This window comes from Myxocyprinus asiaticus, chromosome 13 (genome assembly GCF_019703515.2).
Source record: "Myxocyprinus asiaticus isolate MX2 ecotype Aquarium Trade chromosome 13, UBuf_Myxa_2, whole genome shotgun sequence".
NCBI classification, from domain to species: Eukaryota; Metazoa; Chordata; class Actinopteri; order Cypriniformes; family Catostomidae; genus Myxocyprinus; species Myxocyprinus asiaticus.
This window is the reverse complement of record NC_059356.1, coordinates 22,789,895-22,815,599: the sequence shown is the minus strand read 5'-3', so window position 1 is coordinate 22,815,599 and position 25,705 is coordinate 22,789,895. Positions and strand designations below refer to the sequence as shown.

General features: G+C 35.7%; 1 protein-coding gene across 1 annotated transcript in view; it reads left to right on the top strand.

Moving 5' to 3' along the window:
- The window catches only part of LOC127450818 (G protein-activated inward rectifier potassium channel 1-like), a 41,934-nt gene that overhangs the window by 3,062 nt on the left and 13,167 nt on the right, over positions 1–25,705 (top strand). The window contains exon 2 of the mRNA XM_051715204.1: positions 13,699–13,915. Coding sequence (XP_051571164.1) covers positions 13,699–13,915 — 217 coding nt within the window. The remainder of the gene's footprint in view (positions 1–13,698; positions 13,916–25,705) is intronic.

Genomic DNA, 25,705 nt, shown 5'->3' with positions numbered 1-25,705 from the left:
ACATTTGCACACTTGTAAAGGAGGATTATTGTGGGCTGCAGCCTCGGGCAGTCTTCTAGAACCTTATGAAAATTTAGCAGAATAATTTACAGATGTTCATGCTGGAGTTGTGAAAAATGTATTCTGAAGGGTAGAGGAGTCATTATTTTCAATGGACACTTATCTTCTGGAAGAATAGTGCATAATAGGTCTGGTAGGAAATGTATCTGAACACAAGGTCATCATGATTTCCCAAGTATTCCTGTATCAACATATTTTGAAAATCCTGGAACAACATCCTGTCAAAGAACTGGTGTTTAAGTTTTTATGAACTACCCTTAAAATCAGAGTGAAATGGTAAATTGATAAGAATGGTTTACAAGCCCCTAACACTAGTCCTAAGATTGACCCTTTCTCTAAACCTGAAAAATCTGATTGGTTGATAGGAATATTGTTCCAGGTACATTATAAACATACTTTTACACACTTTTTGATGCTACTATGTGTATGAGTTTGCATGGCTGTCTGATGTTCCAGATTAACATCACTGTTGGTTGAAAAGGCTAAAAATTAAAGGAGTAAGGCATGGAAAATTTACCCACACAAAAACACATATTCATTCACCAACACTGGGTAGAATTAATAAATAGCACTTTATTCCTGTAACTAATTGGACTCAGTCAAAGACTCCTAATAAGGTGAACAATGAAGTCAGTGTAATACAACTGAACACTTCAATGGCCCATATTCTTTCTGGTATAATAATGTATGGATAAGTGATCTCAGTCCTCTTAAAAATTATAAAGTTAAAGCAGGTTAATATTCTTCAAAGATACGCATGAATGACCTTTCAGACCCACTCCAAAAATATTTCACTGGACACACACTAATTATCTAGTAGCAAATGAATGTAGTGATTGATTAAGAGTCTTTGGTCAATGGTGTCTGATATATTGAAGCAGACTGTCAGTTTAAGCTGTGCAGAAATTTTTCTCTCGATGAGAGAATAAGAAGATAAAGTAGAAGAGAGAATAAACAGTGAAGGCAAGGTAAGATAGTGAGATGTTTGAAATATAATAGCCAGGTGAGAAGGCATGAGGGAGCACAAACAAATTAGGCAGAGAGAAAGAGAATTAGATTTGAAGTAAATAGGAAAAAAATAAAATGCCAGAAAACTGAGGAATAGCAGCAATAAAGAGAAAGCAAAGAAATGTGAACAGAAATTGGAATGAAGATATCTTCTCTCTCTCTTACAACCTCAACTCTGCTTCAGGGCTATTTAAGCAGGCAATTTTAAATTTTTTTTTTTTTTTTTTTTTTTAATCTTTAAAGAACCTCAGCCAGAACAACAACAATTTATACTTAATATGAATGCTAAAATATCTTCCCTAATTTTTGGAAAACAAGACAAGAGAGCAGTATGTTAGTCACATAATGTGGATTACTTAAAGGGGGTAGTTCACAAAATAATAATAAAATAAATAAATAAATAAATACATTTCCATCATTAACTCACCCTCATGCCATCTCAAACTCGTATGACTTTCTTCTGCAGAACAAAGACGAAGATATTTTGAAGAATGTACGATGTGTTTTTGTCAATAAAATTTAAGTCAATGTGGTCTATAACTTTCAAGCTCTAAAAAGGACATAAAGACTGCATAAAGGTAATCCATATCACTCAAGTGGTTTTTGAAGCGATACAGTGTGTATTTAACTAATTCTTACCCTATGCCTGGACTTCTAGGTGCAGCAAAAGCATATTGTTTTTTTATATTATGTTTTTATATAAAAGTGTATAAAGCACAGTGGTAAACACACACATACAAAACAACAAAGAAAGCAGAAATGATTTGGCTTTGTGTATTAAAAGTGTTTGCTAGATGTACACTGGAGTTCCTTTTTAATTTCCCTGTCTGTCATAGAGACTTGTCTATACAATAACAGCTGAAGGACTTGAGAATACCACAAGACGTACCTTGTGTGTGATTTTTGTCTCTTATTTTGAGGGACAGGCAGTCACAGCTGTCTTTGCTGTGTGTGCTTTAATTACATATGAATGAACTCTGTCTGTTACTTTCTATCTGTTTCTTTCACCTGCCAATTTTCGGTTGAAGTCGGCATATGCAGCAAACCAGGCCATTTAGATTGATTCGCCAGCCAGCCTGCGCGCACACACACACACACACACACACACACACACACACACACACACACACACACACACACACACACACACACACTGACTCAGTTATACACAGTCATCTTTTGTCGGAAGACATGTCAGATCCTGAGAAATTTAATATTATGCATTTAAAGTTATAGCTGTGAAAAATAAAAAGGCACATATGAATTTCATGATTTAGCATTTACACTGGACTTTTTTGACTTTTTTTTTAAATTTTTTTTAGCATTTACACTGAACAAAAGGCAAGGTGTATTGTGTGAGTGTAAACTAGTACAGCATATCCTGGAGGTGCAAATACCACAAAGAGTCACACCAGAATGAACCCTGTCATGGTTTATCCAATATTCAAATATTCCCTTTAAAATGCAGTTCACTTGCCCCCACATCTCTCTTAATATCTTTTGCCTCACATTTCTCCATTTCTCGCTTGTTTTATTTTCCATCTGCCTTCCCATGTCCTCTAATTTGAACGAAATGTCACTGATTTTTTCCCCCATATTTTATTGTGTATTGCAAAACAAATGAAATATTAAAAATCACCTTCCTCTCACCTAATCTCACTTCTAACTCTGTGTCTCTATTGATTTTAAATTGATGTACAAAGAGTACAGAGAGAGGGTACAGAGAAGATAAAATAGAACAGATGAAAAGAGCAGAGAGATGAAAGGAGTCAAAGATCGTTATCACAAGAGACAAAATAGAGAAAATACAAGGCATAAGTTGAGAATAGAGTGGGAGAGAGATAGAGAGTTTGTTTCAGGAAGAACACAAACCAATTCAAATAGGTAAAAATAAGGAACACTATCTGTCTGTCTGTCCGTCAGTCAGTCTGTTTCTGTCTTAATGAGGGTAAAGGTTGGGTCGGGTGCACAGGAATAGATTTTCCCTCCTTTTCTAATAACACAGATGCAAACATAAGAGAGAATAGGATGGCATTGTCCTCAGATTTTTTGTTTTAGAGCATGAGGTGATAATTTATAAATTATAACTATTCTATTCTGGAAGAGAAAAGTAGAGAAATCTTGCCTAGATTAGAATAAAACAGATGTAGTCTATTTTAATTCATTCTGTTGTGTGCTATTATATTCTATTCTGGAAGAGAACATATAAACTCTTTCCTAGAATATTTTTTCTATTCTATTCTATTCTATTCTATTCTATTCTATTCTATTCTATTCTATTCTAACATGGAACAGTGAAAAGTAGAAAAATCTTGCCTGGAATAGAATAGAACAAATGTGTTCCATTCTGTTCTATTCCATTATATTCTAATCAGTTCTATTCTATTCTGGAACAGTGAAAAGTAGAGAAATCTTGCCTCAAATAGAATAGATTCGATTCTACTCTATTCTATTCATGGTATTTTTTATGAATTTTAAAGTTCAATTTTGAAAGTCTTCGTCTACTACAAAACTGAAACAATGAAATCTGCATAAAAGGCAGTTGAAAAGTATCAAAAATGAATGATAAAGGCCTGGTAAAAAGTTGCCAGTGTGGTTTTAATGAGAGTTTCATATAGTAAAAAGACAGAAGTTGAAATCTGTTCATTTGAATAAAAATTACACCCCTGGGACATGAAAGTGTCCGAAGTTGAAGAAACACCCTTATCCCTGCACATATGTTCGATAATTCTGATTGAAATTTAAAAGTTGATTAAACTACTGTGCAGAATGACTAAAAATGCATTATAATAAATGGTCTCCAATATTTTCAGAAGAGAAAAGAATGTGTATGTCTCAGTGTACTTGGAAAATGCTGATTACCATGCATACAGGATTTTCCCCAATATTCCCATATCTGTGGAACTTGTAAACTTCTTTTTCTTAACCTGAATATTAACTTAATTTGGAAAAGAATGTCAACAGCTGTGGAGGTGTAAAAAACAGTGATACAGTACCTGACATGTCTGCATATACAGATTTGCAAGTGGCATATTAAATACATTTATTAGGTAATGTGATTACCCAGAGGGAGGGAAACCCCATGCACAATGAAAAAACACACACACACAAGAGTTTTGTCATAAATTATCACAAAGCGCTAATTGTGCTAGTAACCCCAGAAGCTGAGGAGAAACATGCTCCTGTGTTGCAGTTCAGTTGGGTTTGTTTGATCTCAGTTAGTGTGTCTTACAGCATGAACGGATGTTTGCTATTGCAGAGACAGTCACATGTGCGCTGTGATGAATGAGTTAATTGCTGATAAGTAGACTACAGGAGACAGGCGTTCACTCAAGAGTCTGCATGTACTGAAGGTTGAGTGCATTGGCATGTAGTGTGTTAAGATCTTCATGTACTGATGAGGCATTGCTCTCTTTGTTGAGGGATTGACTTTATGTCTCTTTATATATGTTTGGCACACAATATGTTTGACAGATTAAAAAGATTTTGAATGATTTTGAATGACATGTATGTGCATATATGTTCATATAACTCAAACCCCATGAGTGTGTGTTCACATTGGGTCAAAGGCATGCTTGGAGCTATTTATACCTGAATATCTGTCTTCTGGTACATTTTGTGTCTGCGCGTGTTACACCGCTGGCAGTGATGCGTGAAATGTGAGGTGGACAGTATGTAATTTGTCTTGTCACTGACAGGTATTGAGGTCACGTGACCCAGCAGTGATACGGTGGATGGATGAGTTTGTCAGAGACAAACATAAAGCACTGTGTGGGGTTATATGCATATGACCTTCAGCAAAGTAAATGACCACATTAAGATTGGACATTACACTGTCTATATACGCATGTTCATTAAATTGTGTGATGTCACAGAGTTCAAGACAGTGGAGAGAAAGAACATTGAAATATAGGAGCCACATTTCGGTCTAATTCTAATTAGTAAATATTATATTCTGTTATATTTTATTCTTTTAAACTCTATTAGAGTAGATAAGCCATCCCTAGAATAAAATAGAATAGAATGGAATGGAATGGAAGAGAATAGATTTATTCTTCTCTGTTCTGGCGTGTCCTATTCTGTACTATTATTTTCTTTTCTATCCTAATTTAACCCTTAAATACATACCTCGGGTCTTTAGAGACCCGGGACCTCATTCCCCCACTGTACCTCATCCATGTTTTGGAGTTGTGCCCACACCTCTTTAGTATTCCTCAATGTATCTCTTATAAATAGTGTAACACACACACACACACACACACACACACACACACACAAAAAGGCAAAATTGCACACACTATTGTTTTTTTTTTAATAGTGGTTTAAATACCAAATGAGGTATGTTAGAGTGTTGTTTTATTTTTTATTTTTTGCACTTCCATAAATTATATTTTTTATAATTATTTCATATCTATTTAAGTTTACTATCACAGGATATCTACAGTATTTCTTTGTGTCTTACTAGAGAAATGAGTACTGTATTCATACAAATAAATACTAGATCACATTGACTTTGTGCAACAATGAATTATCAATGGTGAATTATCAATGTTTTATATGCATTTACACATACATAATATACATGCAATTTCTTACTCAAGGTGGCGCTGTTGTTTCAGTGATTGACTTGATTTACATTTGACATTGCTATTTGATGTAGAAGCAACACTGAAGTAAACTTACAGCAAGTACAACAGTATGATATGACTATTGTCATTTGGGTGTACTAATGAATAATGTAAGCTGTGCATCTATTTAGACTCAAAAAGTGCCTGTGAAAATACACATAAGATACACATAAGCTACACGTCATTTACACATAGATTACACATGTGTACTGTATATTATGTGTTATGTGTAGCTCAATATGTGTTTGACAGCCAGTTGCCTCATGAAATGTCAGTGTCAAAACAATGAATCCTGTTCTTGATTTGTCCTGATTTGTTCCAGTATCTCTATAATTTATGAAAAATAAAACATCAAAATAGATCAAAATATATTTTATTTCATTTTTTTCTAATTGTGGACATTTTGTACATCCATATTTGATAGACATAAGTGCCGGGTCTCTAAAGACCCAAATATGTAAGAGTGTTTGTGAAAATGACCATGCATTTAAGGGTTAACCAAATGTACTATGAAATAGAAAAGAGTAGAGAGTTTTCATAGAACAGAATAGAATAGATGTGTTTTATTCTATTCTACTCTTGAAGAGAAAAGTGGAGAAATCTCGCCTAGAATAGAACAGATGTGTTATATTTTACTTTATTATGTTCTATTCTATTCTATTCTATTCTATTCTATTCTATTCTATACTGGGAAAAAGAAAAATCTATTCTACAGAGGTATATTCTATTCTATCCTGTCTGAAAAAAGTAGAGATTTTGCCTAGAATAGAATAGAAAAGGTGTGTTCAATTCTAATCTATTCTATTCTGTTATATTCTGGAAGAAACCAGTAGAGAAATCTTGCCTAGAACAGATTAGAACAGATGTGTTAATTCTTACTTGATTCTGTTGTGTGCTATTCTATTCTATTCTATTCTATTCTATTCTATTCTATTCTATTCTATTCTGCCTTCAGTAGAATATAACAGATATGTTCTGTTCTATTCTAATCTATCCTATTTTTTTCAATCTCTTCTACTATGGAATAGAAAAGTAGAGCAATCTTGCCTGGATTAGAATAAAACAGATGTGTTCTATTTTAATTCATTCTGTTGTGTGCTAGTATTTAATTCTGGCAGTAAAGTAGTAAAATCTTGCCTAGAATAGAATGCAATAGAATAGAATATGTTTTCTGTTAGAATTCTATTCTGTTCTGTAACAATGAAACGTAGAGAAATATTGTCTAGAATAGAATAGATTTCACTGGTCATACCAGTGCGCAACCATACATTTCCATCTTAAGAGTTCAATTTTGGGTGCAGTGGCACCTTATTAACAGAGTGAAAGAAGTGTGAAAAACTGAGTCATGTCTATTTGCCTGTAACTATCCATCCCTCCCCACAGCTCTGCTGTCAAAGCCACTGTGAGTCAGGGGAAAGCATAGCAATGAAATTCTAGCTTTAATTCACCCATGCACATGACTGAGTCAAACGGGTGGCTGATGGTACCTGGTGCAGTGGAAAGAGGTTTCGATCCACGTCCTCCTGTTTTGTCTCTTCTTTAAGACTCCTCTGCCCTCTTATTCTCTGCTTTCTATTTCTCCCCCTCTCCCTCTTTCCTGTGGGACATGAGGAAGAATGACAGGTTTGATCTGGCAGCTCTTTATTCTACAAGGCACACACACACACATGCTGATGAACATTCAGACATTGTTTGGGTCTAAAAGTGACACACTCAAAAGGCTATTTGAATAATAGGTTTTTCACTTCAATCCTGGAGGTGCTGTTTTTAAGATTGCTTTGTCTTTGTCTCGTCATCTGCTTTAAAAGCCAGTGGACACTGAATTTTTAAGATGGTCTGGCCTTTTGCTTAACGTCAATCAGCATTAATATTAGCATTTGAAAGGGCTCGTCAGACCCATGCAATCACTTAACATCTTACTCAAATTAAGTAACTTCCTCCACTTAAGCAGTTTAAGATAATCAGTGCAGCCCACTATGATTTTGTAAAAATATCTGTATTTGGCTGTTTTTTTCTGCAATGCTTGTCTCCTTCTTGAACTCGGTAATCTGTCTTTTCAAGCTTAAGACGAAGAGACAGGAGTAAAAGAAAAACACAATCGCCTCGAGTGAATTAAAAAAGAAGAAGAAAGCACCAGAATGTTTGTACTCCAACACAGCCTGCTGGAAAACAATGTAATCCCATTCATGCCACAATACCCCAAACCTTCCAATGAACCTCACATCATGAGCAAGTTGGTTTGTGTTTAGTTACATGTTCATGCATCATCTTTGAGCAGGTTTTGATTTCTTTCTTTATTTTATTTTTTTTTGCCGATGGTTTGAGCCCGTGGGGAACCAAACATCAGAGCAACAGTCAAAGGAATGTTTGACTGGTTTGGTGGTGAGGAGCTATGGGAGGTAATGTGTTTGACTCTTTCTGCAGTTACATCAAATTATGACAGTTCACATATGTGTGTTTCTCTTTGTTATCATGACAACCACTATCTCTCTTCCCCAGCATCTGTGTTCAAAACACGTTCTGAGGTGAGCTTACGGCTAACACAGTTTCAACCTTTTAACTACCAAAAGAATAGAAAATATGGTATTAAAGGGATAGTTCACAAAAAATGAAAATTCTGTCTATATTTACTCACCATCATGCCTTTTCAAACCCTTATGACTTTCTTTCTTTTGTGGAACACAAAATAAGTTATTTATACTGTAGCACAATGTCCAGAATGCTGCTCTTTTCCATACAATGAAAGTCAATGGTGATCACACTTTTAAATTAATTACAACTTGCTTTTTTTTTTTTTTTTTTTTTTTTGGAGCTTGACAGCCCCTGTTTCATTTTCTGGAAAAGAACAGCTTGGACATTCAGCTAAACTTTTACTTTACATAATTTTCATTTTTAAGTGAAACATCCCTTTAAGTTTTTGTAGGCAGAAACACTCCTGTATATCTAGGCAGTATTCGATTGATGTATGGGGGATGGAAGAGCAGATACTGCTAAAAAAGAAGCAGTAGGCAAGTCGAGTTTTTGGCAGACATTTTTGTGTGTGAGCAGGGAGATACTGTATATAGGTAGCCGGTGTGATGAGACTTTACAGTGGAAGTGCTCCTTGTGGGCTGAAAGAGAGTTGAGGAGACACTTAATGTTGTTACTCCAGAACCTTTGTGTGGGTGAAGGTTGTGTATCCGTATGTGTGTGTGTGTGTATGTGGGATGGTGTGATTTTAAAAAGTATGTTTATATTTTCCGGAAAAGTGTGCAAAAGGGAATGCATGTGTAGAAATGTGTTTGTAGAAGGAGGTTAAAGTCAATTTTGAATCCCTGTTCAGAATACGTTTTACTTCTGTAATGCATTTCCAAGTGAAACATGATATTCAATGTGAAAAAAAAAAAAAAAAAAAATACTAGGCTGATACTTGGTTTTATGCTTAGGGAATTTTTGGATTGTGAAAAGGAGGCATTCCATACCAGAACGGAGCTTTTAATGCCAGTTTGCTTAAAAAAAATGCCTAAATAATCATTTGGCCATTAAATAATTTCAATTGTGAAGGGATGTCAGTGGAAAAGTAAAGCTGTCTGAAAGGAAAAGCAAGTTATTACATTATGATTAAAGATTAAAAAACAAAAACACTGTAATAATGTGCACCACTGAATTGTTCACAATAAGACCTGGAACATGCTTTAAAGGGATATTTCACCCAAAAATGACAATTGTCTCATCATTTACTCACCCTCATGCCATTCAAGATGTGTATGACTTTCTTTCTTCTGCTGAACACAAAGATTTTTAGAAGAATTTTTGAGCTCTGTTGGTCCTCACAATGCAAGTCAACAGGGTCCAAATCTTTGAAGCTCCAAAAAGCACATAAAGACAGCATAAAAGTAATCCAAACAACTCCAGTAATAAAATCCATGTATTCTCAAGCAATATGATAGGTGTAAGTCAATATGTAAGTCCTTTTTTACTATTAATTCTCCACTCTGCTCAGTAGGTAGCACAAATATACACAAAGAATGCGACTCGCCAAAAACAAAAGAAGACGAACTATTGGGAGAGAAGAGTGCCTAGGAGGGCTGTTTGAACATGCATATTTATAAAAAAATAAAAAAATAAAAAAAAGACTTAAATATTGATCTGTTTCTCACCCACATCTATCATATCGCTTCTGAAGATACGGATTTAACCACAGGAGTCATATGGATTACGTTTACGATGCCTTTATGTGATTGTTTTTTGTTTTGTTTTGATTTTGTTTCAAAGTTCTGGCCACCATTCACTTGGACCAAGAGAGCTGAGAAATTCTTCTAAAAACATATGTTTGTGTTCAGCAGAAGAAAGTCATACACATCTGAGATGGCATTAGGGTGAGTAAATCATGAGAGAATTATATATATATTTTTTGGGGTGAACTATTCCTTGAACATCATACTCGATTTACTCCTAAAAAACATCAGACAAAATGTTATTATCAGTTCAACAAAATAAGCAGAACAGTTAAATATCAATTAGAATTTAATGTGCAATTTAGCAAATTGTTGATATGTTATTTTGTATGCTATAATCAATATGAGCAATCAATAAATCAACCAGCCAAACCACCAGTTTCTGGATCTATCACACATTATAGCCTAAATCAAGTTGATTGACAATCCAAAACAAATGACTAATCCAGTCACTATGACACAATTCATCATGACATCACTAAAAAACCCAACATGCTATTCGACCCATGCAAATCAGATATATTTTTAGATCTTCCATTAAGACCATCAGGTTTTATCTCTGAGTGTATGACAATATTTGTGAATCTGTGTCCTCTTATGGTGTAATTTGCGTCACTGAGTTTTTTACTCTGGTCAAGAATTTGTAAGAGAAAGTAAAAGACAAGGAGAGAGAGAGAGAGAGAGAGAGAGATAAGAGTGAGAAGTAGAGAATAATGGGATGAGAGAGATAGAGAAATGTCATACTGTGTCTGTATGAGGACTATTAAATTTTTCTGCTTGGATGCACTGGTTGTAGGAGTGATAGGCCCTGTCCAGCCAGTGTTCCCTGTAATTAGAGTTCAAACTAACTCACCTAGCAACTCTATAGATTCATCACACAGTTTTTAAATGAATATTCACCTAACTGTCCATATTTACTTCAGTCAAGACAACCAATCAACACACATTTTTAAATCCATACAATACAAGCATCAAATTTTAGTTCACCTCGCATCCAACAATTATTTTAAAAGGTGCACTCAGTAATTTTTCCCTTATTAAAATACATTTACTCCTATAGAAAAGAATTGTAATTTTGTATAAATGTTGTATATGCATAAAATCATGACCACTCAAATGAGATGAAGACTCCAGTCATATAAGTAACCTCATAAAAGCTGTTTTATTCTACATGGAGAGGGTCCCCTCATGGGGGCTGCCATGTTAGGATCACATGACCAAATCGAAAAACTACTCACTTAATCTCAGTAACCACCCTATTATTAGATACTCACTCGTGGATTCATTTAATCATGTTGTGAACAGTGAATTTCTGCAATGATATTGGTTACTGAAAACTACTGTGTTTGAATGATGCTGCATCTACTCCCCTAGGGGTCTGTGTAAGTCCAACACAGTATATTCAAAAAATGACTGTCTGCACCTTTAAGAAAGGAAACGTCAGTGAACTAATTTGGTTACTTGGTCCATATTTATGCAATACAAATTACTGATGTCAATATGTCAATAAACAGTAATATGCTTCCCTCGTCTCATTCTAAACCTGATGCTTTCTTTCTTTTGTTGTACACAAAAGCTATTTTCCTATTAAAGTCATGGTTAAGTTTAGGGCTTCTGTAAGGGGTTTTCACATTATGGGTAGGTTTAGGTTTGAGTTAAACTAGTGGTTAAACTAAATTGTTTGTTGGTTAATTTTTTTGGGAGTAAAATTTGTACGTTTTTGTATGAGCCAACTTTAATGCGATTTCACCATCATTTACTATTATTACGACTTCCATCTCGAGACCGGTTTGATTCTTGCACTATTTTCTATGTGTTCTGAAGCCATATGATATCTTTGTGTGAGGAACAGATGAAATAACAGTCATTATTCACTGAAAATATTACCTTAAAACCGTTGTCACCATTCACTTTGAATGTATGGGAAAGGACAGCTAGAACAATCTGCTGTAAATTTCTCCTTTTGTGTTCCAAGGAAGAAAGAAAGTCATACATGTTTTGAAAGACAGAGTAACTAACGTATGAATTTTCATGTTTGGGTGGACTTTTCATTTAAATACATTTTATCATTAGAAGGGATGGAAAGATAATTATGTTTTTTTGTTACCATGTGCAAATGGCACCATGTTAAAGTAAAGGAACATTTTAAAGCACTTGAAGGTTAATCAGAATAAAATGATTATGATGAAGTTATTGTGCAGTTGGCCTTGTCGGTCTTAATACACTTTGGCTGTATTTAGAGTCTTGAAATGCCTCCCCAGTTGAGCACTGTTCCTGCATGGAATATGATCAGATCTATCCCCTGTTTAATGCTCCGCTGAACTCTAATGTTTTAAGTAATGGACCTATTTATTAGGGTTGTTGGTTCACATTCCTGATCTTTTGCTGTAGAGCCCTTTAGGGATGCTTTTAGCCTAAACAGCTCCAGTGAGTCTTTTACATTGCTAGTGGATGATGTGGGGACTTGGAAGCAGAGGACATCCACTAACTAGCTGAATGTAAGAGGAATTTTCCTCCACTTTTTCTTCAGAGTAACACCATAAAGGAGAGAATTTGTGGCACACACACAAACTCCTCACTAGCCTGTGCTCTGTAGGAAAACATTTTCTTCACATTGGGGTTTCCTTCTCTTATTTGGTCAGACATCTCTCTGTTAATCATGAGGTCTTAAATTTCTCTGGCTCTGTGAACAGACACTTTCTATCATCTTAAATCATGGCTGAAATGACATAATGCTTTGTAAACATTTTTTTTTTTTTTAAATCTCACTGCACCGACCTTTTCTCTGTGTGTAACGATGTGCTGCTGGCGCTGACAACGATGAAGACGATGATGATGAATTGAAGAACCCAAGTGCAATTTATTAATAGAAGTGAAAACCCTAACTACAAATGTGAATGGAACATAAACATAAACTTGGCATAGCATGACCTGACCTGACGGTGCAGTGACATGACATGACCTGACCTGACCTGACATGACCTGACATGACCTGACCTGACATGACATGACATGACATGACATGACATGACATGACATGACATGACATGACATGACATGAACAACGTACCAAACACATACAATACTTGACAAAGGACAATGGAAAACATGAGGGTTTAAATACATGGACATGGGAGAACACATGACAAAGATAACCAATAAACAGACAGAATTGATAACAAGATAATCAACCAATTAACCAGTGAAAACAAGACACATGAACATGGAGGGAAAACAGTACATCACATGACCAGGAAACAGGAACTAAACTTTTAAAAATAAAAGACATGAAAAACATGAAACAACAAAATACACATGACACTGTGCTTTCCATCTGTGTTTTATTTCACTGCTCTGAGCACTCATGCTTCTCAGAATTCCCCACTCGTTCCTTGTTAGCCACAAACTCTCTCTCTTGCTCTCTCTCTCTCTCTCTATTTGACAAGAGAGGAATATTGCCCTCACACACTTAAAAGCATGAATTTGTCCTTCAGTTTCAATATATTCTGTGTTATTTTGGGTTTGATTATGATGCTATATGTATATATATATATATATATTTTTTTTTTTTTTTTTTTTTTTTCTATTTCCGACCGTACTTTATCTGGCCTTGATTTTCTGTTTTCCAGATTGATTGTTCTTACAGTAATTTGTCTCGGAAATGGGAGGGCATAGACTAAAATTAAAGTTTAGATTTTTTTCAATGTAAAGTTGATGAAAATTATGACTATAATGATAACAAGAGTGACGATAATGGTGATGATGATATCAGTGTCTCTTCCCAGTCACGCCAGACCCCGGAGGGTGAGTTTCTGCCATTGGATCAGTGTGAACTGGACGTGGGGTTTGGAACGGGTGCTGACCAGCTCTTCCTGGTCTCTCCGCTCACCATCTGCCATGAGATCAATCCCAAGAGCCCATTCTTCGACCTGTCCCAGCGCTCACTCAAGAACGAGCAGTTTGAGATCGTCGTCATCTTGGAGGGCATTGTGGAGACAACGGGTGGGTAGCATCTTCCACCCTAACATAAACACTTAATTCTTATTAACAGTGGCACAATGTGCTTGGACCGCAAAATGTTCAAGGGAGCGGCAATGTTAAAGGGGTGCCAAAGTTGCTTTTGTACACACCTCCCTAAATGGGTAGCTGTGCCCCTGCTTATGGCAGTGGAATTTTTCAGGCCAATAACCACCATTGATCAAATCAGAATATCCAAATACCACCCAATTTCCACCTCAGTCTTTTTGAGCACAAGCTGTAAGTCACATAAAGTAATATTCCTGTAAGGTAAATGATAAGGCGTTACATTAAGATTGCATGTGTTACAGTAACATTCGATAACACAACAGTTAACATGAACCAACAATGAACGATGCTTTAACAGCATTTATTAATCTTAATTTGTATTTCTGCATGAGCTAAAACAATTTGAATATTAATAGTTTTATCTAGCTGAGAATATTATTAATAGAATCTTCCAGCGCACATTCTGAAGTTTGACAGTCACATCATTTCAACAAAGGTCTGTCTGGACCACACACCGCTTTGAACTGTGATACCGGCGGAAACAGCAGCACGAAATAAAGCAGCACATGCCAGCCTCCACCGTCTCTGCCTCATAAGGTGCAGTTACACCAGTGCTGCAGCTACACATTGCCATTGCTAAAATCTCTATTCCTTTCCCATCCGTGTTGTTTTTTTGCAAACTGACACAACAGCATTGCTATAGCAACCATTGCAGACATGTCAGAAAATGAAGATAGCAACGGGACACAAAAATCGGATCTGATCAGTTGCGATACACAGTGTGGACAGTCGATCATGAAGATTGGATTCCGATTGGATACAGAAAAAGTCTGATTTGAACTGACAGTCTGAACATAGCTTTAGAGTTGCATGGCTGAACTCTGGTCATTTAATGCATTACAGTATGAATAAATTAACATTATCCAAGATTAATAAATGTTAAAAAATATAGTTCATGGTTAGTTCATGATGCTTAATGCATTAAATCACAGAGACCCAGCAAAGCGGAATTGGCATATTTGTTTAAAACAATTAAATAATATTTAATAGTGATTAAATATGGGTAGAAAATACACATAACAATAGAGGACACTCTGAACTGTGTTGTAACAGATGTTTGGCAGGAAAAAAAAAATATTATTGTCTAAAGCCACACTAAAATTGTCACGGCTAATTGACAAAATTGCTATCATTTTTTGAACAATTGTAGCGATTGTCCAAGTAAGTATTTGACCTGTAATATTTTTCCTAAATACCTAACATGTTTACTGATTTAAAAATGATAACATCTCCCAAAAATATCAACTTTCATAAATTTGAAACAATTCTTATATGCGCAGCAAATAATATATGTTTATGTATATTTACACAAAAGAGCCTATTCAGTAAATTATAAACTATTCCAAATGATTTGCATCTGTTTTCTGTGCCGTTCTATAATTAATAATAAAAAAAATAATAATATTTGTTTTATGGTATTCATGATATACTATATTAAATATACAACAGTACATAGAGATATTTATTTTGATTATACCAGCATATACAATATATTATCAATATCAATAGTGCTTATTAGTTTTAAATGGTCAAATGTTCAAGAATTTAACCTCAATGTTTGTAATAAACAATTTTTCATATACTTTTGTGTTAAATTATGTTATGAATTCACAACTTCCACAATTTTTTTATTATCACTTTGGAGTGTTTTATTTATTTATTTTTTTCATCAATGTCAATGCTTGGGTCTCCCTAATGTTAATGTATAGAGCCTTATTGTAAAGTGTTCCCAGATAAATCATGGTGCTACAAGACCCTCATCAGTACCTTATCTTACTCTTCGCAGATTTGTGGAAGGACCTTATCAGAGCAACACACCTAAATCTATAAACATCTAAAAACAGATACACATACATAAACCACAGTTACATTAAAAAGGGATTACAATGTACATTGTTAATGTTATAAATGGGTAACACTTTGGAATACTGTTCCTTCATTAACAGGTAACTATGCAGGAATTAATGCAGGACAAATGAGTCTACATTAACACTTAAGTTACTACTATTAACTAATATGGAAACACGATTAACTAATCAGTAAGTAATTACTAACTGATGACTGTGGTACTTTACTATAAGCTAATCAATAATTACTGAATTTTATTTGCCTCTTTGAGAACTAATGACTAACTAGGGCTAAATAAAATTAACTACTAATTAATTACTCATCACCACATTAACTCCTCAAAATCCAGTGTCTTAAATGTGAAGAATTATATTTTTATTGTCAAATTGAAAATGCATCTTAGAGAAGCATGATTGTGCCTCTGTTTTCTTCAGAACAGAACTGGATCAACTTATGAATGTAACATAAGAAGTGTCTGGTATCTGTATATGGGTCAATGACAAATAAGAGATGATGAATAAGAGAAGAGTTATGAAGAAACACTTCTAGGTTGTAGTAACACTTCAGTCATTACTAGGGGGTTCCAATGATCTTCACTTTGAATACTGTTCCAAATAGACAATAACTCCTTTAGAAGGATGTAATAACACTTTAGTCATTAGTAGTGGGTTACAAGGATCTTCACTTAAAATACTGTTCAAAATGGCAAGTAATTCCTTCAGAAGGATGTGATAACACTTCAGTCATTACTAGTGCATTACCATGATCTTTGAATACTGTTCCAAATGGTCAATAACTCCTTTAGAAGGATGTAGTAACACTTCAGTCATTACTAGTGGGTTACAATGATCTTCACTTTGAATACTATTCCAAATGGTCAATAACTCCTTTAGAAGGATGTGATGACACCTCAGTCATTACTAGTGGGTTACCATGATCTTCACTTTAGAATACTATTCCAAATGGTCAATAACTCCTTTAGAAGGATGTGGTATCACTTCAGTCATTACTAGGGGGTTACCATGATCTTCACTTTAGAATACTGTTCCAAATGGCAAGTAATTTCTTCAGAAGGATGTGATAACACCTCAGTCATTACTAGTGGGTTACCATGATCTTCACTTTAGAATACTATTTCAAATGGTCAATAACTCCTTTAGAAGGATGTAGTAACACTTCAGCCATTACTAGTGGGTTACAATGATCTTCACTTTGAATACTGTTCCAAATGGCAAGTAATTCCTTCAGAAGGATGTGATAACACCTCAGTCATTACTAGTGGGTTACCATGATCTTCACTTTGAATATTGTTCCAAATGGTCAATAACTCCTTTAGAAGGACGTTGTCACACTTTAGTCATTACTAGTGGGTTACAATGATCTTCACTTTGAATACTGTTCCAAATGGTCAATAACTCCTTTAGAAGGATGTAATAACACTTTAGTCATTACTAGTGGGTTACCATGATCTTCAATTTGAATACTGTTCCAAATGGTCAATTACTCCTTTAGAAGGATGTAGTAACATTTTAGTCATTACTAGAGGGTTACAATGATCTTCACTTTGAATACTGTTCCAAATGGTCAATAACTCCTTTAGAAGGATGTAGTGACACTTCAGTCATTACTAGAGAGTTACCATGATCTTCACTTTAGAATACTGTTCCAAATGCCAAATAATTCCTTCAGAATGATGTGATAACACCTTAGTCATTACTAGGGGGTTACCATGTTTTTCAAAGTAGTTATTAATAGAAACCTATAACCCCTAAAAACAGAAACAGTGTACTCATTTGTAATGGTTAAGAGAGATATCCAAAAGAACCATATATTTCGGTGAGGTAAGTTGGCTAGTAATACTATTCTAACAGGTAATGTAATAATTTGGAGAGGTTATTTCTTTAAGTTAATTCCTGGTTAAAGAGCACACGAGGGACACTGTCCTGCTTCTTTAAAGATGTACTCTATTTTTGTCACTAAATAAAATATAATAATTTACATTTAGTCATTCCAGTGCTGGAATTGGTGACATCATAAAGACTTTGCCCCCACTCCCTGAATAAAAAAAAAAAAAAAAAAAATCTGAAAATAAATCACTATAGTGACTGTTTAAATGGCTTTTGTGGTAATGTTGGCTGAAGAGTCCTTTTGGTCCAGTATAGAAATAATGTAAACTTCAATGGTGGGATGCTGAAAGAACTGATACAGGAGTGAGGTAACCTCTCGAACTTGCATTAAGAAGGCCATTTATTTAAAATGACCCCTTAGTACATAGTTCTCTGTAGGAGGTGTAACAACATTTACTAGTTATTAATAGCTTACCTCAATCAATAGCAGTCTGCTATTACATACTAATTAGGTAAACAATCTTGTGTATTAGTTAACAGTAGTGTTTAAGATGTTAATGTTGCCCTAGTCATTTGTCCTGCATTAGTTCTTGATTAGTTTAGCATTAATTATGAAACAGTATAGTTACTTAGTAGTTCTCCAGGAGGTATGAAAAATTGTAGTTATTGATGACCTAATAGTGAACTATTGCATTCATCTGTGTGCTATTACTTACTAATTAGTTAATCACTGTTTCTTGTTAGTTAATAGTAGTAACTCAAATGTCTTTGTTGTGCAACTCATTTGTTCCCGTGTAGTTACCTGTTAATGAAGGAACAGTATTCTAAAGTGTTACCTATAAATGTTATAAACGTATAAATGTTAGCATATAAATCTTGCCATCCATTTCAAACACATAATCTTTGTTCTAAAATTTTCTCCTCTTTCCTGGAATTCCCTTGCCACGCTGGTTCCATTATTGATACCAAGCTCCTAATCGAGTGCCGATTCCAGTGTTTCTAAGTCAAAAGCAAGCCTCTCTTAAAGCTTGCCTTCACGCAATCCATTATGTAGATGCATACTTTGAGGGCAAATAGAATAATATCTTGCTCCCTCTCTTTTTAGACTCTGATCAGCATGGCTGCACCCGCATGTAGCTCAAGAACAGTCAACATGATTCACTTCCTGCATTGCATAAGTCAGAATGAAGGCTATGCATTAGAATCTTCGACATACAAAATTACATTTATATACACTACCGGTCAAAGTTTTGAAACACTTGACTGAAATGTTTCTCATGATCTTAAAAATCTTTTGATCCAAAGGTCGTATGCTTAAATATTTTAAATTAGTTTTGTAGACAAAAATATAATATTGCCACCATATTAATTGATTTCATTATAAAACTAAAATTTTATTTAAAAAAAAGTTTTTGAAATTGATGACTTGGACCAAATAATGAAGAAAGCAGCCAATAAGTGCCCATCATAGATGGGAACTCCTTCAATACTGTTTAAAAAGCATCCCAGGGTGATTCCTCAAGAAGTTGGTTGAGAAAATGTCAAGAGTACTTGTCTGCAAATTCTAGGCAAAGGGTGACTACTTTGAAAATGCTAAAATATAACACAGTTTTAATTTATTTTGGATTTTGTTTAGTCACAACATGATTCCCATAGTTCCATTTATGTTATTCTATAGTTTTGATGACTTTACTATTATTGTAAAATGTGAAATAAATAAATAAATAAAGAATGAGTAAGTGTTTCAAAACTTCTGAGTGTATATTTTGACAAAACACTTTTTATTTTTTATTTCTTTAATGAACATGGTGTGCAAAACCTACTACTACTTCACTAACATTTTGGAATTCAGTTGTTATTTATTATTATTACAACCCAATTATAATATGATATAGTAGTATTATTATTATTTTGATGATTTGTTGTATACAATAGGATTATATTTCTGTCTTTTTTACTTTCACCTGGAGGCTGCAGTGTACTGTTCAACATGTTGAAAAAGGCAGTATTTTATGTAAGCATCGTAGGCAACATTCGTAACAGTATTGTAACAATAAACAGCACTTCCTCAGCACATTAGAGCAGAAGAAAAAAAAACATTGCCGTTTAGCAAGCGCTAAAATTTGCTTGGTGCAGAACAATCTGGAATCATATTAAACATTGTAACAGTCACCTATTTGCAAGCTGAACTTGTTCTTCTTTGTGACACTTGCACTAAAAACAATCAGGATACAGCGCAATGAATGAAACAGAATGCAGGTATCTCGATGTGCATTTTTGAGACCTGAAGTTCTTTTTAGCTTGACACAGTGTCTAAAAATGTGCCGGTCCTGCGTGAGACATTGAAGGAACAGCGAGACGCGGTACAGCAGTCGAGGATGTTCGTCCAGTGTGTGTTTACAAAGGAAAACAATGGAAAAACAGAGCAGATGAATGGAAAAGCATGTTTGGTGTGAATGGCCCCTAACTCATCCGTTCGTGCATATCTGTGAGTGAATCAAGTTCTGCTCTGAGAGCGCTGACACAGAACAGCATGTCTCCCCTCTAGTGGTTTTTACTGAGCTTTCCTACCGGGGCGAGGGACATCTGGGGCCACACGCAATTGCATGGTTTGCGTGGTGGTTAAAACTGATTGAATGCAGGAATTTAGGAGATTGCGTTAATTTGCATAACTACTTGTTTAACACTGGCTTTGCAACACAACACTGATTGCATCCCTCCAGTCATAATCTTTTCCACCCTTAGGGCCGAAAGATTCTCGTTGCAGAACCGTGCTGTTCTGTGTCAATCTGGGACAGTTGGCAAGGTTACGGTTTCTTTTTCCACTATGGTGCTGCAAAATCAGGATTAGAATGTACAAAACAAATACGGCAGTTAGTGACAGCTTGAGAGGTAAACATTGGAGCCAAGTGCACTTTGGAAGATGACCACATACGTATGACGTATGGTACCTGGTTTTTACTCTGCTTACGCACAGGAAAGACATGGCCAAGTTAGCAAAAAGGAAAGCAGAGAGAAAAGGGTGAAGGGCTTATAAGTGTACGGATGTGAACCGTGCTCAAGTGGAAATGCACTTGAAACGTTCCTCACCATGCTCAGAAATGTTCGGCCAGATGGTGGAATAGTGCAAATTGTGTTCCTTCATTTATTAGATCAGACCGAACATTTCACTTTTTTTACCCTCAGTCTTTTCTTATCTCGTAAACTATAATTACTATCTCCATTTTCCCTCATAGCCCTCAGTCATGGTTTTCTCAATTAATTCATGTATTTGCTTCAGTCAGGTCAGCAGGGGAGACAAGTGGATTTTGAAAGAGTGGATTTTGGATGGAATTATCAGGCCAGTGCTGTAGCCATGCTTTTAGCAGTGCCCTGTGCATAATAAGTGTATTCAGTCACATGCTTGTCATTTTGATGTACAGTATGAGCTTCAAACCTTGCTCCAGTTCGATCCATTCCTGGTATTTTGCATGCAGGCAAAGAGTGAAGAAGTAACTGAGTGGCAGGCAGGATGGGATTTTCTTTTTGTGGACGCAAGAAGAGGAGGAAAAAGACAGATTTCTTTTTTTATGTTTGCTTAAATGAGAGTCTTTCACTACACAAACATAAAAATAATAAAAAAATATATAATCTTGTGTCTCCTTCTCTGTCTTTGATTATTCCTCATATATTCTTGGTTAAATTCTCATTTAATTTTAAGTGGTACTTGCTAAAGCAAGCCTTACTATTACTAAACCACTAAGTAACTTCATTGTTTAATTGACATGAATGATGCCTCAAATTGTGTGGCTTGTTGAGGATAGGTGTGCTATGACTTTTCTAGGTGTTCACAGTTATGATTTTTGCCGGGCAGATGATTCAACAGAAAAATCCCATTGACTTACATCACAGGAGTGACTCGAGCCATATCTATGGATCAGAATACCATGGTTCTGCCTTCTCTTTTGACTTGGGCCAGTAAGAAACCTCCAAGGACACACTGGCAAAACCGAATAGCAACACAAACAAAAACCCTCAGAACACCTTTGCAATAACACCCTGACGACCACTAACAACATACTTTCCACATCACATTCAGTAATGTGTTGTTGGTTGTTTTCTTTTAAATTATCTCTGATGAAATGGACATATTTATGAAACCCCAGGGGTCCTTTCTATTTGCACTTGATCTTTCCCTTTCTCTCATTCTCTTGTAAAAGAGGAAATGAGGTGGAGACAAAGAAAGGGATGGTATTGCATAGTCTTGCCAGTGATGCTCATTATTACAGGTGTTACAGAAGGCACTAAACACTTATTTGTTACTGGCAGTGTGAAGAACAACCGGAAAGTGATGTCTATTTTTGGAAATACGACATCAATTATTATTATTTTTTTTTATTTTTTTTTATGAGCGCTCTTGCGGTGGTATCAGTTTCATTAAGGATCATCTACCAAGTCAATTTTCAAATCTTTGCAGTATTTATTTTTCAATGTTGTTCCAGACAACGCAGCTCTTCTGGAGTCAGGGAGAGAATGCTATTTAATAGCCAAAGTGCTGGTTTACATTGTCATATGGACTGAACTGCCAGTCCAGCTCAGCTACCAGTCTGTCAATCACCAGTATAAATATGCTTGATGAAAACAGATCCCAGCCTGACATGTGATGGTCTGGCTCTGTGAATTCATCTCTGCACTTTTTGTGCTTTTTCTGACATTGAGAGCCTGCTTTGTACACTGCAGGCATAGTTGGAGACATTTATTTTGCCGTTGCCTCAACTGATTTCGGAGCTCTGCCACAAAATCCCTCAACGATCTTTACACATTTACTGCAACACACAAATCAAAATCAACAGTCTGGAGGGATGTGCTTGTCTTGTTAAATTATTGCAAAACTGTGTTCCACATGTTACACAGTAAAGCAATTGCAGTTTGGCCATTTTCTTATTTAACTGGCTGGCTTCATCAGGAGTGGTTAACTACTGGTTAGTGTCATCGGCTATCATTCTAAAAGATTCCTGGATTTTGGTGTAATTTGTACATAGTGCTTTGGTGGCTTGTGCATGTGCAGAACACCTTGTATCCAAGAGCATTGTCAGGGTCTTGATCCTACTGTTGTCATTTGGTTGTAAGCCGGCTACGATGGTCTGCCATTGTGCTGGAGATCTTGAGCAAAAATTTAAAAGTATCTGAACAAAAGTAAAGAAGTCTTCTGTTTCAAGGCAGCAGTTCACTATTTACACCAACCAAATTAAGCATATGGGCGGCACAAGGCACCCATTCAACTAAAGGGGTTATCTGGACATGTTGCTGGCATTATCATAACATTGCTCTCTGCAATTATTAAAGACTACCTCATGTAAAGTAGTCACCACAGACATGCAAAGAGAATCCCCAGTATGACTTGTGATAGACAAAATCTTTTGGAAACGTTCCTCAATGCAACCATCTGAAACATATCACAAAATGAACGTGAGCTGATCAGTGTGTGCCACATTGGGGTAGACACTGATTGAAAAATATTTTGCAATCTTAATTTGATTTAGGATATTAACAGAGAACCTTCTGCCCCATCAACTGAATAAATTCTTCAAAGATCCCATGAGAAAGATATGAAGGATATCCTTTCCCTGCATTGCCTCATTTGTCAATGTGCACTTTTAAGAAGGGATCAAACTGACTAATTAATTGTAAAAACCCTAAATAATTCCCATTGTTGGGATGAAACAAATGGCACTATGACCCCTAAAAGGAAGGCCACGCTCTGCCAAAAATGTAACAACTGCTACCACCCTTCAGTCCAGTACTTGCACTCAGTTTCTAATGGTTTCTTCAACTCAATAGTCTATGTGTCCTTTCTCTGCAGTTTGTTAAATAGGTAAGCATGGATTTACGATGCATCTCAGAGTCTTCATGCTCAACCATGCATTCTCTTGCGTGCTTCCAATCACTTTAACCAATAGTAAATACATTTGTTTTATCTCAAAAAATATTACAAGCAAAGCAAAATATTTTTACTTTGGAAGGTGAATACAAAACCCAATCTCTTGGCACACATTCTCCATTTCCAAGTTCACGTCAGAAATAACTTTGTGAAAAGCAAAGTTTCTGGTGCTTTTATTGGCATCCTGAAGCTGACTCACGTCCACGTTTTATTTTGACAAGATTCCAGTCCTTTTTTGGCCCAATATGCTGGAACATTACTCTCTATTTTATCCCAACAACCTTGATCAGTACTGTAGGAATCACTTATGGAGCTCTCATCACAGGTATCAGTAGTAGGGCTTGTGGTGTGGTCTTCACTCCGCCGCTCCTCCTCTAGGCTAGCTGAGGCAGGCACCATGTCTTCCATCTGCACATTAGTAGGTGCACTACAGACATTATCAAGGCCCATGATGGGTGTAGATGTTCTCTCACCTTTAGGGCAGTGAGTCTTTAATCACTTTCCGAAGGGTTTGTTTTTCACGTTGTGATCATGTCCTGATTGTCTACAGAGCCCGTTTTATTTCCACGCATTAGCTATTAGCTTTTGCATTTTGCTTTTATGTGCCCCACTCTTGTGTTTGTTGAAGTTCACCATCTTTCACACTATGTTGAGACTAGGGATGCAATGGTTTCAAGGTTTCACAATATATGGATGGTTATCATACCATTGAAATCTTCTAAAACCCAAATCAGTTTAATTAAGAAAGAATTGGCAATGTTTACACTGCATCATATAAACTTGGCAAGATAAAATTAATCTTTAAATTGCGCCTTCCTCATGTTACATTCGACTGTCACTCAATTTTAAAGTTGACATGCAGGTGTCACGAATGCAGCACATCACAAGCGCATTAATGATGGGAAAATCTGATCATTTTACTGACTTGGATCTTTGAGTCTCATTCAGCAAAATGAACGAAGCTTTATTCAAGTCATTTCATTCATTTGAGCAGAATAAATTAAAAAATTTCAATTTTCAATAGCCAAATCCCCATGTATTACGATGTTGACATTTACACTAGTTTACATTTATGAGAGAGAAAAAAATTACTTTTAAGTGCATCTTCAGCATGAAACTGATCTAACGGTGCAGTTTTCAGGGTGCATCATCCGGTGTCAAGTTTCAACATATACGAAATACATATTAAAATTAATAAATGTCTATTTTTCCAGCCTGTTGTAGTATTATTTACTTATTGCCCCTTTTAGATACAGTTATTAAACGTTGTTATTTACATAGGCTAAATATGCCATTAATTAAATGTTGTTTCATTACGTATCGTATTTCAATGGGGATATCATTTATTACAATTGACATTTACATGAGCAAATAAGGTTTGAACATTAACCGTAAAAAGATCAAACTGAAATTCACGGCTTTTTAACACTTCTGTATACAAATTTGAAGGCTGCTTATTGGATCAATACAAGTAAACATCATATTATGTGACTACGCATTACTTTACGGAGAGCTTAGGACCTAGGCTACTTGTTAAGTCTTGCCTTAAGAGCAAGTGGTGCAACCAAATTAAGCACTGACTTAGTTACACTAAGCGTATATGGCTGTCACATGACAAAAGAACGACCGACTCGAGAGGTGAACTAATCATTTCTGTTTCCTGTGTGAGCAATGCATAGTGTATACGGCTGTCATGTGACAAAAGAACGAACGACTTGGACCAAAAGAGTTGAAAGGTGAACTAATCATTTCTGTTTCCTGTACTGCGCCTATGCGGTTTTCACGTAACAAACGAACGGAGGTTGCGCAATGCGCATGTGTGGCCAACACAAAATGAACGAATCACTCTCTGAGACTACTCGTTCTTCTGAGTCACATAAAAGATTTGTTCAAAATGAATTAATTGTTCATGAACGACCCATCACTAGAGCACATCAGAAGCGCGGTACGAGCGAAGAGCAGCATGAGTGCTGCATGAGCGCATCATACAGACAAGTCTGAGCCTGAACCTTTATTTCTGCCGCCAAAGTGGTTGAAGTCTGCTATCATCTCAGGTGGGAAACAATTTAAACCTTAAAGATGCAGTATGTA